The 14,713-nt window shown below is 33.1% G+C and overlaps 1 protein-coding gene across 1 annotated transcript in view; it reads left to right on the top strand.

Moving 5' to 3' along the window:
- Positions 1–278: 278 nt before the first annotated feature.
- LOC130898690 (potassium channel subfamily K member 18) overlaps positions 279–14,713 on the top strand; it is a 96,623-nt gene continuing 82,188 nt past the window's right edge. The window contains exons 1-4 of the mRNA XM_057808154.1: positions 279–501; positions 10,834–11,060; positions 12,783–12,923; positions 14,017–14,191. Of these exons, the coding sequence (XP_057664137.1) occupies positions 10,935–11,060; positions 12,783–12,923; positions 14,017–14,191 (442 nt within the window). The 5' untranslated portion in view covers positions 279–501; positions 10,834–10,934. The remainder of the gene's footprint in view (positions 502–10,833; positions 11,061–12,782; positions 12,924–14,016; positions 14,192–14,713) is intronic.

Raw genomic sequence — 14,713 nt, 5'->3', positions numbered from 1 at the left:
AATAATAATTAACAACTTTCAGCTGGTATATGAAAGCCGTGTAAACCAGTGTTTTCTATTCTGTTATATTAATATCAATTCTGAGATGGGTCAGATGCGACAATTCTTTTATTGAAAATGTATCACCTTGTAGGTATACTTGACTACTCAAGTATACAAATACACACCTATAGATTTCAGTATGAACGATTCATAAGAACTTTTCAATTCCCACCAAATAGTCTAGACTTATTTATAACCCACAATTCCCAATTCTACTTGAGCTATTTTCTACGTGCATTGCCAAAGTGAAGCAAGTTTCAGTATCGTCGCGTCGTTGATAAAGTTTTTTCTATTCGCGAGATTTTTATATCGTGTAACTAATTTCGTTGATGTCTTTCAATATTGTTAAGTTTTTTGAATGTTTTATTTAGAAAGGGAGACAAATAATTCATAGATATATTTTGTGCCGTGTAAAGTGATTTTATTAGGAAGGAATACACAAATAATTTCATCAAAGAGGTAAAAACTGTTTTCGTTTTATGTCTGTCATGTATAGAGGAATGGAAGTAGCTATACTGTAAGAAAACTGTAACAATTGATGATTTTCATAGGAAACTAAATATTGAATACTTGGAAAATGAAGTTTTATTGTTACTGTTATTTGGGATTCACATTGATAGTCTATAAGAAATCAATTGATGTATCCACTTATTACTTAATATTAGAACCGTGAGGACACTAGAACCTTGATAATATTCTATCTCATTTCGATACATGGAATAGCTGTAATTTTAAAATGATGACTTCCGATTTTCTTTCGCATTACCATGACTTCATCTTAATTTCATTATCCAGAGTGTGACATTCAGTCTGCAGATGTCCTAGCACTATATAGTTAGATGAGTTTTGTCTACAATGCACATCAATAGCAAGAAGAATAGCAAGAAGAGTGGATTTGACGTTGAGGATTATCCAGCGTCTTAACGCGCCTTTCGGAGTGGCTTTTTCTATGCCGAAAATCAATTGTTATGCGTGTCATTACGAATAGACAAACTGCAATTGGTACAAAACTAAGAAGAGGAGTTTCTCGTTCCATTAGATGACCTGAGAATATTGGAACAGTACAATTTCTAATGTTCTCATCACGGTTGCTCTTATGGAAAGAAACCAGTAAACTCAATATATCAAAACTAGCTGATGTGAACTAAATGATATGCTCTTTGAAACTATGTGAAACGAATGTTTAAATATGTTTTTACATTGAAAAGAACAAATTATAACTTTTTAATTCAAGCAATGTGTTCGATGAGTTTTCATAGAAACTGTGTAGCAAAAAATTATTGTTTAGAGTATTGTTCTTAACTGGTAATACGCTCATTCCATCGTCGCAGTGGTTTCTGTCATCTTTGTAGGAACGTTGTAGCACTTGTTTTATTACATCACTCAATAAGTCGTATACCTGACACACAGATGGCACTGCTATTGTCAAATCCAAATTTCATGACATTTCGATTATTCGGAAAAAACTGACAGCCATTTAAATGAAGCTACTTTTGTTATTTTCAAAACAATATATTCAAAACAATTTCGTGTGTTAATTTATCATTACTTCTTAATGAAAAACAATACTGTACAAGCTCAGCGATGGTTTCGAAAGTGTTATTCAGACTCTTCTCTATCATAAAGAACCATTGGTTATTGGTTTGCTGAATTTAAACGTGGTCGTACAGACACCGATGATGGTGAAGATTCTGGCCGTCGAATTGAGATGGTTATTTCAGAAAACATAAAGAAGTCTACAAATTGGTTATATCTATTCGTAAATTCAAATTACGTGAGATAGCTGATACCGTAAAGATATCTAAAGGCAGTGTGTATACAATTATGCGTAAGCATTTAACCATGAAAAAGCGTTTACTCACAGTCTATCAAAAATAACAACTTGTTGATGATTCAGACTAGCTTTGGCCATGTTTATATACGTAATAGATCAGGTTTTTAGCATATGTGACAATTATGAAACATGGATCTTTCACTTTACTCCGAAATTAAAATGATCATCATCTAAGTGTACTGCAGTCGTGAACTACGTCCGAAGCGTACAAAGGCACAACAGTCAGCTGGGAAAGTTATAGCTTCAATTTTGGGATGCGCATGAAATATATATACAATAGCAAATACTACAGAGTTGTTGGATCGTTTGAATGCAAAAATCAATGAAAAACGGACTCATATGTCCAAAAAAAAACACTGTTTTACTAAGTAGAAGTATCGATTCACAAGTCGATGGCAACGATGGTTGTATTGAATGAATTACACTTCGGATTTCTTCCTCATCCACTGTTTAGTCCAGATCTGCCCCCCAGTGACTATTGTCTATTCGCTGATCTCAAAAAATGCTCGCTGGTGAGAACTTTACCTCAAATGAAGAAGCAATTGCTGAAACTGAAGCCTATTTTGAGTCAAAAGATAAATCCTTCTACAAGCACGGTATCGAGAAGTTAGAGATCCGTTGGAATGATTTATTGCTCTTGAAGAAGATTAAATCGATGAATAAAATCTATTTTTTGCAAAAAAAATGTTAGTCACACGACTTATTGAGAGATAGTGTTATTTTTGGAAAAAGCCGGAAGTTGCGTTGCATTGCGTTACTTTGGTGACGTAAAATAAAAACTCGCATTTCAAGACAACAAGCACGGTGTGTTAAAATAGAAATCAGTAGCGTCTTCTTCCTTACATGATTTGACAAACATCCTGAAACAAACTTCTCCTGAAATGAATGATTGCAATACACCCTCACAATCGAATCGAAAAATAAACATGTCCTTAATATAATACTCTTTCTGATCTAGGTGAGTTACTGATTTCTCATTATCTGGGTCAAAGACCTAGCTTCCATCTCCTAGCAAACTTTAATAGAACTTTTCCTATTCAAACGTTTCGGGCAATGAAATTGCTTTGGAAACAACTAAAAATTGTTATTATTGTTATAAATGGAAAGACCTGGTTAAACTGGTTAAAATAAAACAATAGAAACAAATCGCCGCTATGATAAAAACATTTATGAGAACAAATATCAAAAGAATTCCAGGAATCGGTGTATTCGCCAAATTTTAAACTTCCATTATAACTGAACAGGACCGGTTTCATGGCCCATGCCGTGGATGAAATAATAGACAGTCTCTAATAACGAATGACGATCTGTTTCTAGAAAAGAATATTTTATAATGACATGCTGTGGCATGACGTTCTATTTGAAAAAAGACAATCCTTAGTGGAAAAAGTCGTTTTGTCTGTAAAATACTGTCTCTAGTGATAATCGACGGTTTGTTTTTGGAAAAGGCAGTTTCTAACGACAAAAGATATTTTATTATGAACAACTATGTTCACGGGTTGAGCCTCATTGGAATTTGGTAAGAAGTGATCCTGTTCCGTGGTTTTAATCTGCCTACTCATTGAAATTCTACCGGGGAAATGGAAAGCTGAAACAAAAAAAATATAAAATGAATAAAAAAGAAATAAAGCATATCACTTTTTATTTCTATTTTTATCATTTTCGGTATTTAGTATAATAAAATGATATGCTGGAGGTAGATGACGAATTCGGCCCGCGGGCCAAATAATTGGAAATATGGCTATATGCTCATGCTGGATACGCCAGATGCCGAAATTCGCCTTTTGACTAACTTAATTTGGCCATTGAATACGCCGTTGCCGATCGAATTGTAAATAAGTAACGTAACCTTAAATTAGTGCTAACGTGCAGTTATTATTGCAATGCTAATGAGGTATATGACATTTTAGAGAAAGCTTGAAGGGAAACCAACCACAAAAGAAGATTAGATATGGAAAGAAAATTGCTAAAAAGTCTCGTAATGTTATCCGAAGCGTCATAGAAGGATGTGGGGACAAGAAATGCACATGTGTAATGAATAAAATAAAATGTAATAGTGCATGTCAGTGTACTGTCATAGTACTTCTTGTCGCAATAAGTAATAAAATAAATGTTACTATCTATGTAATACATTATAAATGCTTCGTTCCGTTCGGCATCGACTTATGACGTGTATAGGCATTTTGGGATGTGTAATGTTATCGTTGTGAAATTTTGTAAATTAAGGTATTAATTTTGATAGTTTTGAAGTAGCCAAAAGAAACATGATCAATAACTCAACTTCAAGATAAAACAATACTCCTGCTCAACTCTGATTTGATGTTCCAGTTATAGTTCTTCTGAATTTATTGTCCACGGTTGAGCAAAGATTGAACAACATAAATAAACATCGGTTTACAAAGCGTATCAACGAGCACTCTAACAGCTTAACGGTGAATAAAACAAGAATAGTTATATTACAGTTGGAGCTTAATTTTCCAGTTTCGTTCAATCCGAAAGTTTGGACATTTGTAAAATATCTCCAGGTAATCAAATTGGAAATTAACTGGGTTGTAACTATTATATTGTGTTGGAATTTCGCATGAGTGTACTTAGTAACTATAATACTGTTGATGAATTAGTTTGTTCACTCACAAAGGATATAATAACATACGGTCGGTTATTTAGCACGATTTTAGATAAACTATGGCTTGGAAATTGAATGTCAGATATTACGAGAATTGATAAATATACGACAAGAAGGATTAATAGTTTCTCAGAATTTTTGTACAAGACTTATCTTAGATTTACTTCATCCCTTCATGGAACCCGAACCATTCTGTGGTATCAGCTACAGAACAATGGAAAAAAGCACGGGAAAAGAAGGAAGATAGTAGCAAAACCAATTATTGAGACAACCTACAAGGGTTAATACAGGCAAAGATTCTTCTGGGAAACTATAACCAGAGTAGATCTGCTGAATATATCAACCTGAGTAAGAAGAAACTACGGATACTAACAGGAGTTTTATCGGGGCACTGTCGTCTCAACAAACACTTGAAGACCTAGCAGATAATGCGGCGTGCAAGTTTTATTGCACAGAGGACGAAATCTCCATCCACAGTCTCTTAAAGTGTGAAATACTAAGAAACTCCAGAGCACTATATCTGGGAGCGCTTGAAATAGAAGACGAAGGTCTCTGGCAATTAATCCCATCCCACATTCTAGACTTTTTAAATGGAGTCAGATTAACGGATCAGCTGTAAACACTCGGTTCTCTAGTTTCGCAGCAAGAAAGGGGGACATAATAGATCCTTTGGGTCGCAGTGTATACGAGATTCCAAATCCATACATACATACTTGCTTATTTATTCGTCAGTTTGAGTTATACTTCGATAGATTTATTCGTGTGTGTTAATGAAGGCAAAAAGTATACTGGTAATTTCAGCGTCCCTCTATATTGACAGAAAGTAGTAACTGTGAACAAATTTATGTTAAATATCCGACAACGAATTATTTAATTTATCACTCGAAGTCATCGTAGATCTAAATATACCCAATTAAAGCTAAGCCCGACAATGTTGAGTTTTTGTGTCATTCCTTCGTCGAGATTTCCTAAAAGGCAACCATACAGGTACACTATATACAGGGTGTTTTCAAAGTCATGCGGCAAAATTTAGGAGGAAATTCGTATGAAATTGAGATGAATCTTTCCTAAAACAAAATTGCATCAGCCCACCCCTTTCCGTGATACCACACTTAAAAAAAAGGTTGTGACTAAATTTGAGCTTTTATTCTTTCTCAAAAATTTGAGTGATGCTAGAAAATTGAAATTCTGTAAATTTCGTGCACTCGCAAAGGACCAGCTACGGGTACTTATTTACTTACAGAATTTCAAGTTTCTGGCATTACTGAAATTTGAAAAAAAAATTAAAACTCAATTTCAGTTACCACCTTTAAAGGGTGATATATCTAGCAATCACCTCACATGAATTTTGAAACACCCTGTATATGAAAAAGTGGGTTGAACCGCGCTGGAAATTTGATATTGATTTAAGAAGTTATTTGATTTCTTTACTCACTCTGTCTTCAACACTTAATGAATCAATCCTTTCGATCAATTATCACCCCTAAATCTGCCTACACCTTGGAATTTCATCGGGAAAGTATGAGCCGTAAGTAAAGCACACCCTATACCGTCTTTTAGGCAACAATAAACTACAAAAGTAGTTTATGAAGCTTCCAATTTAAAAACGAAACTTTCTTCTCAAACTAGGCGCTTACGTATAAGGTAACATCCTCCTTGAATTAAAACCTTTTTCTTGCTAGTGAAACTTTGGGCTTAGGGGAAAAAAACAGTCACCAAGAGCCAGATTTGGAAAATACGGTGAGTGCTAAGCCGTGACGATAACCAAAATGTGAGAATGTCTATTGTTCTAATGCATGTCGTAAAAGTACTTTAAATTTTTTCAAATCGGCTCCCTGTTTGCAATTTCTCTTTCAACTTATCGTGCAAGGATGCGTCTGTTAATATTTCACCTTTTTTACCTATGACTATGTCAAAAAACGATCGATCATTTTTATGGCTTATGTCTTTTATTTTTTCAGAAAAGGGTTTAAGTTTGATGGACCCAGGTTCCATCTGCAGTTATGAATATACTCACAAAATCTGCCTCATTTTGCTTAAACCGGGTCAATAAGGGATATGAAATGTTCATTCGATTACGCTTTTGGTGAAAAGTGAGAAAACACTGCACACATCGCATCGATAGCTTACTCACTCTTAATTCTTCAGATAGTTTATGGCAAATGCGTTCTTCTGATATGCCTATAGCCACTTCTATCTCTCTAGCCTAAATCTGACGGTCATCTTATATTACTTTATAAATTATCGCTAGAACATGACAAAATAATCAATTTCCAGACTTGTATTCTATTGGAATACTTTCATCTCTTATATTTACAATAAATAGTTTGTAAAAAAATAGTTTCCACTAACAATTTTTTTATGTTTATACTGAGTAGAATGTTTTCCATTGTTAATAAAGTTCAGGGTGTTGAACCAGACAATGTTTCCTTATAAAGCTGGTCATATCTCGTGGAACGCCCGATGTGAGGTAACAAAGCCCTATATTGGGAGAATCCCCAGGAGTAGCTTTATAGAAATACGTAACAATATATTAAGTGTCCTATTCAATATAAAGAAGTTCCTTCACACCCGGAAATGATACGAGATTCGTAATATATCAATTCGGTTGTAGATACATGAAAAGAACCAACATTTTTTCTGTTTCATTTCTACTGTCACTGCAACTATATTCATTATTAATGACAAAGATTAATTGTACTAATCTTTCAATTTTAGTAACATATACTATGATTATGTCGCAATTTTGACAATTTTGTTTCTCACTCGTGTGCCTTCGTATCTGGAATACTACATCAAAATATGCTTCACTTTTATTCGCTCAAATATACGAGGATGCTCCCAAAACTACCTGGCCTAACAAATAAAACACGAAAATTAGAAAAAAATATATTTATTTCTCAACGTAATTTCCTTTTACCTCCATATACTTTTTCCAGCCATATTCAATAAGTTCGATACCCTTTTTATAAGAAGAATCGTCAAGTTCCTCAAAATAGCCATTAATTGTCTCTTAACTGTTGAAAAATCTTTGACCACCAAGCCTTTTTCAAGTCTGGAAACAAAATAATCCAAGGGGGTTATATCTGGCGAATAGGGTGCATGAGGTATCGATTCAAACTTTAAACTTATTCTTCTCAGCCAAACGTGGCCGATTTGGCTTGATTCTTCGCTCAAACGTTGCAATGAGTTCGCATAATACTCACCGTTGATAGTTTTTCCTTTTTCAAGATAATCAATGAAAATGATTCCACGCGCATTCCAAAAAAGCAGACGTAATCACCTTACCTGCAGATAGAACAGTCGTTGCCTTCTTTAGAGCAGTTTCTTCCTTTTCAGTCCATTGTTTTGATTGTTATTTTGTTTCGGATGTAATCGACCCACGTTTCATCCATGGTTAAGGTGCAGCGGCACAAAAATTCGGCTTTATTTCTGTGAAACATAGAAACATCTTCACTCGCTGTTTTTGTTCCATTGTTTGCAAAAGCGGCAATCTCACGCAAAATTTTTTCATGTCCAAATATTCAGTTAATGTGCGATGTACTTTTTAGAATGCCTACTATATCTGCTAGCTCACGCACTTTGTGGATTTTCTTCAGCATTTATGGAGTCATCCCCTCATTTGATCGACCACTGCGATATGGTTTTCGATCTGCTACTCTATATTTTACTGTTGATAACGAAGGAGCAGTCTCACTCAGAGTAGAATCTAGTTCATCTTTCATATTGATTGGGCTAAAGCTTTTCAAATAACCTTATTGAATCATATAACAATAACCAATTTTTTCCATATTTACAAATTCACTGGAGAAGTTCACTATTGATTGTTGCCAAAAAAATACTAAACAACGTGGTGTCGGAACGTATACTGTAAAGATTGTGAACTTTCTAAGTAAATGTTGGAAAATCAAATTATTGTGACCTATTCTTGTCAGTAGTACTTGGTACGCGGCTTGATACTGGACTGACTGAATCGAGCTACTGACTTTTCTATTCACTTTTTCTTTATCGTAATTCTTCAGATCATTGACGGTCATCGCATTTACTACAACCCCGATATTACTTTCTGGTGCTTTCTTTGCCTTTCAGTCAACATCTACATTATCCTGAATTCGAAAGTTGGTGTCAATATGAATCTACATAGATTATGGTTGAAAGAACTATTCTATATTTTTTGTTGGGATTAATTCAGTGAACTTACAGAATCTGTGATTATAAGTAGTTTTGGAGCATTCACATTTATAAACAATATTGATTTACCGTATATCTAAATATCAACTTATTTTTTTTGTATTCACAAATACGTCGAAAATTGCTTATTTGAAAATCGTACTTTATTAAATGATATTTATGTTACATTGAGCTACAATATTTCATCCATCCACAAACTGCAACTCCATTGCATTCTTAATATATATATTTATAAATTTCTGTAATTTCTTGAGTTAAGAAAAGTCAAAAAGTCAATTTTTATCTATCTTTCAAAAATTTTCAAAAAAAACTAATTTTAAAACAGAAGATATATATATATATATATATATATATATATATATATATATATATATATATATAAATCAAATCCTGTTTGTGAAAAAAATACCTCGTATTTCACAAATGGTGTAGGTAGTTTCATCACTAGACCGCAAATATTTATACATTATACATCGTTTTGGAAAGCTATATTTCATTTTCTAAAATTTCATCCACCCATAGTTTGTTGTGGTTTCTTTTAAAGTTAAATATAAACTTTGATACCGGTCAATCAAATTCTATATATAAATGCTAAATAAAACTGTATTAATAAATCTTATCCCAAGTGTTTCAAAAACTTTTATTACATTGCTAGGAAATGGATATAAAAATTTTATTTCAATCATTCAAGATGGAACAATAATGTATTTGATATCGAAATTAAAATTGAACATGTTGAATTCTATTAACAAGAATTGTTATTCGATGATATTTATGACGAATTAACAAATATATTCACAAGGTGTTTCATGAATAATAAGAGGTATTATATTTTATGCTCCTATCTACCCTGGTAGCCCGGTGAATAAACGCGATCAGCCGATGGGTTTTGTCATTTGTCTATGGTCTTATGAGCTTTGAAAATCATCATTTATTCCCATTAAATGGGTGTCTGCTATTAACTCTTATGAGCCACGTTTCTTTATAGTTCACTAAAGCTTGCGGTTTTCATACTTTTTGGCATTTCAGCATTAAAATAACTTTTTAAACATTAGTGCAAAATCTCCGTTGACAACTGCTCAATAACAATTATCTAGCATCAGGAATCTATTATACCACTAAATAAAAATCATGGAAGAATTAACATACAAAGTAATAAAAAGTTCTTGTAGATTATGTTTCCACAGAGCTTTCAACGCGACGTTCGGAAATTGTGACCTAAATCTAGTTCTGTCGTAGATTCCGCAATCAGCTGATAGGTGATCTACCTGGATCCGATTTATAGTTTCCGAAAAGTCCTTTAGTATTGTTTTTGATGTCCTTATGCATCGTCATATTGAATTCTCAAGAAAAGTGGAATTGATATAATACAATCGTAACCGACGTGTGTCAATCTTGGACGTTATAGTCCATGGAGTTGAGGCACAAAAGTCTTAATAAACCACCAAGAAAATGTTTGCAGCCTGGTCACCAAGAGAGATTCTGATAACTTTTTTTTTTTCAAAAAGGAAATTACAACAAGCGTCGAGATAAGTTCTAAATTTGACTTGTGCTTCCAGTGCATACTCAAATATATCAACCCAACATTCCTTGGACCTAGTGATTTATCTTTTTTTCCATGATCTAGCTAACAATACAGTGCTTTGACTACGACGTAGAGCTGCATTCGCGCGTCGGAAACATCATCGCTGTGGTAACGGTATCAAGCTGCTTTGTTTTGTTTTGTTTTGTTTTTCTTTTTATGGATTGTGCAATGATTCTTACATTCTGAATAGTATATTTGATTGTAAAAATATAGCAAAATATGTAATAGTACATATGTTGTGGACAGCTTCGCACAAACTTCTTTCTTCGGACGGGTATAATAAGTGGCAAATGCTGAATATAATATTTAGAATGAGCCAGTATTTCTCCAAATTGATTTCGTTTACTAAAGTTATATTATTACTCTGTATATTTCATAGAATATATCACAAATTACTAATATGTAAAAATTTTACATGTAATAGTTTTATATTAACTTAATAATGTTTAAACTACAATTTATATAATATTTTTTATAATGTTCATCACTAAATTAGTTATACTATTATCCATGACACTAAATAAATAATGTTTTCAATTTATTTCTTGGTTTCAGGGAGATCGAAAAAGTATGAATTTCGTTCGACACGAATCGTAAGGATAAGATGGCCACAATCAAAATGAGAAAAAAGCCAACATATTGGCTTGAGTCCTAAAATGGAAAGGAGAAAATCCTTTAAGAGACAAAAGAGATATAGACGACCGTGGCTGAAAAAATGCAAAGAATTTTTAAGACAATTTATCGCTTTTTTGTTCAGCAATCTTGGGATTATTTTATTAGTGGTATGTTTTTATGGATAATAGAGATAAACTGCATGAAAAGATCCTTTTCTGTTTATTAATTGATAGGTTTAAGATAGAAATTGATGAAATGCGAACAAATTCTTTCACAATGTTCTAGCACTAAGTTAAATTGTTTCCTAATCTACCTATAATTCATTGGCAGCATGGCAGTATAAAATAGGGAAGAAAATAGAATTACCAGTCCTCTAAATTATTAGAATAAGGATTGTTATGTTCAATATGGAATAGTTTTCTTTGGCAGAGAGTATCTGTTAGACCTAATCTCACAATATTTAAGATATAAATTTGAAGTATGTTTTCTAAATGGTGACCCAACGGACGAAGAGAGAAGCATCGCGGCTGATATGAACAATACAACCCAAGGCAACCCAGATTCTATTATGGGTGTAGTCAAAAGTCTAGCTAACATAACGTTAAGAAGTGTGGTTTGCAATATGGTTGGCAGTACCTTGCAGAAAATAAGATAGATGAGGCCGATTACTGGCCTTTAAACTGGACATTAACAGATCTCTATGTTTGTCCAACTTAGGTACTTCCTGTCACAATAATAACAGCTAATTTTATAGATATCACTCTATTCTAAATGTAGTAATTTATCCTTTGGATCAACTCACAATTGTTTCAATGTATTACTGCTAAATTGCTATTAAACCATTCATAAACCCATTCTGATAAAACTTTCCCCCAATCCTGGTGTATAAACAGGATTGTGAGATACCAGAACAAATATTTCTTGCTTTTGATATTAATTTTTGGAAAAGGTGGCTTCACATAGAGATTTCTTAAGTCTATGACGGTCAAATAGCCTATCTACTATTATCTTATCATAACCGTTGAGTACAGCTACATTCTTAATAAGACTAAGACCTTTCCGTATTTTATCTTCAAATATTAAGTGAAAAATGAATTAAACGATGTTCGAGGAAACGCAGACTTACCATCTTATGTTGGATGCAAGGGAAAAAATTCTTAAATACTAATATTGAAAAATGATAACTGCCATGATTTTCCATTTCATTTGTAAACTCGATGGACATTTCAATTGAATCTTCTTAATATCCTTGTTTTGTTGGAAATATAGCAAAAATGTTATCAACATACGTGTATGTCATCCCTTGGGAAAATACTAATATGCTTCTTAAAGTGACTTATGAATAGATCAGCCATAAACGGTGATAGGCAATTGCTCATAGCTGTTACTTGTTGTTTGCACAATTCGTTTTTTGCTGGAAACAACTCTGCTCCATAAATATTTTCGTCAATTGTAAATATGCTTCTATTATATCAGCTCCAAAATGATTAGATTTCCGTGAATCTGGTAAATAATGAACGTATATCAAAGGAGATTGAAATTTCTCCATCTTCATTTTCTGTAATCTTCACCTAATTGATAACCTCTTACAAATTCTTTACTAAAAAACTCTCTGGTTTGATGGATAGGCTTGCAAGCTATATGGTCAGACAATGTAATTGTGAGTATTAACGTAAACTTCTGTACAGTATGAATATCATGAACGATTCTAGAAATTCCAACCTAGTAAACTAGAATTAAATTTCAGGTTTTTTTTCGAGGCGATATTTGATTTTGATCTTTTTGATACATGACCGATAGTCATTCACATTGGAACACCCGATACAAATTTTCTTTCCAACTAGATCGTTCTCTCCAAGCACCAATTATTTCCAAATTGATTTTTTTAGGTAGGATATACTATAGCAGGATCTTTCATTTTCATGGCTATAGAAGGAAAGCAGCCGCTGAAAATGAAAGAAGAACTGAAGAACAACAGATCTAAATACGCCGATGAATTGTGGAACATAACTTATGAGCTAAATAAGAAGGTAAGTAATAATTAGGTAATTTTGAAAAGCCATGCCAAAGTATCTTCCATTGTGTTGGTCAATGCTGCTATCTGTTCGAGTTCATGGATATTTGAACAAATTCAGTCACAGGATAATAAGAAATATTTCATAAATTATAATATAGTATGCGGAAAAAGTTGGTCTAGGAAATAATTTTCTATCAGAGCATCAATATCGCCATATAGCAATTTTGTTAACGAGGTCTCTCCATTTTCTTCAGTTTTTGGCTATTTCTGTAGCTTCTTTCTATGTTAAGTAAATGTGTTGCAGTGCTCGATAGTTCTACTGCATTTTCGTACAGGTCTGCCTCTTTTATTTTTGCCTGTTGTAATATAATTAAATGCTTCATACTGGTTTGCGTACAGTATGGGTTATTCAACTCCATTTTCACTTCATAATCGTTACGTCTTCTTCCAGTAAACTCCCAAGGTATTATACTATTTGGTTAAAAAATTTTGCTCGTAGGCACCTGTTGATACACATTTGAGCTTTCTGGAACATATTTCTATTATTTGGCCAAGTTTTGGTCCCATACACATATTTTATATTACTATCAAATAATCTTAACTTTGTTGAAGACCATAGTTCAAATTTCATATGATATTTTATATCAATATCTCCAGGTACTTTTCTATTTTCAATTGTTATGGTTACAACGAGTTGTCTGGTTACAGCGAGATTTTTTTTTTCATCCTTTTCTGGGTCTTATAAAACTTATCTTGTAGTTTTCAAAATGTTACCCTGTATGACCATAACTCTGTATATCGCAATTATTCTGACCATAATGTTGGTTATTTTGGCTCTTCGGCATACAAAGACAGACTGTCATGGATCTTTGGAAACTAACGCTTTTTAAAGAGTACCGAAAATTGTCTTTATACTCCGGTTTTTGCACAAAAACCATCACTTACATTTGGAAGTTATAATTATCATTAGACTTTAGAAAGTGTCTGTTTCAAATACAAATCGTTACTTCGACTTTAGAAACGTCTTTTTTGATTTTGTAACTTTGCTTTTAAATTTCTTATTCGATTAGATGAATTCAAGTTAAAGTCTATTATGTATATTGTAGATATTGGACGAGAAAGAATATCATAAACGTATTTCAGAAGTTCTGGAAAAATATCAAACTATTATAGTTAAATTCATCAAGAAAGGATACGATGGGACTGATGACGCAGATTCTTCTAGTCAGTGGAGTTTTGCTGGTGCTTTTCTATATTCCTTAACTGTGATAACTACAATTGGTAAGTCATAAATCTTTGTTTGATATGCGTTAATATTTGTTTGGTATTCAATTATACTATGAGGCCGACAACAGAATTCAGCAATCTATGTAACTATGAGTTGATCGTTATGGAGTTACACATATATCAAAATTATTCAACGCAACAATAATTTCTTGGCTTGGCTTGGCTAGTTCGATATCGGTACCATAGCTTCTGAACTATCTTGTAGATTGAATTATATGTTCTTTCATTTTTTTTTTTAATAAATTTATTAAGTGTTTTTTGATTTATTTACCCTTGCGAAATCTCGAAAACTACACGTAGCATTAAAAAAGTGAGTCTCAATTTTTTATCAGGGTACCGAACGTACTTGAAATCTGTTTCACTTTTAGCGACACCAAAATCATTGTAGGCCTGTGTAATTTGATAGCAGCCGGGTACTCTCAAAGCTCTGGGCAGGCTCTGAATATTTTTCTTAGACATTTCAGTGGGAGAGTTTAAGAGATTACAATAATAAGATGTTATTTACTTTGCCCTATT

The sequence above is a fragment of the Diorhabda carinulata genome, chromosome 10 (assembly GCF_026250575.1).
Source record: "Diorhabda carinulata isolate Delta chromosome 10, icDioCari1.1, whole genome shotgun sequence".
In the NCBI taxonomy this organism is placed as follows: Eukaryota; Metazoa; Arthropoda; class Insecta; order Coleoptera; family Chrysomelidae; genus Diorhabda; species Diorhabda carinulata.
Note: the sequence above shows the minus strand (reverse complement) of the source record. Positions and strands in the feature narration are given on the sequence as shown.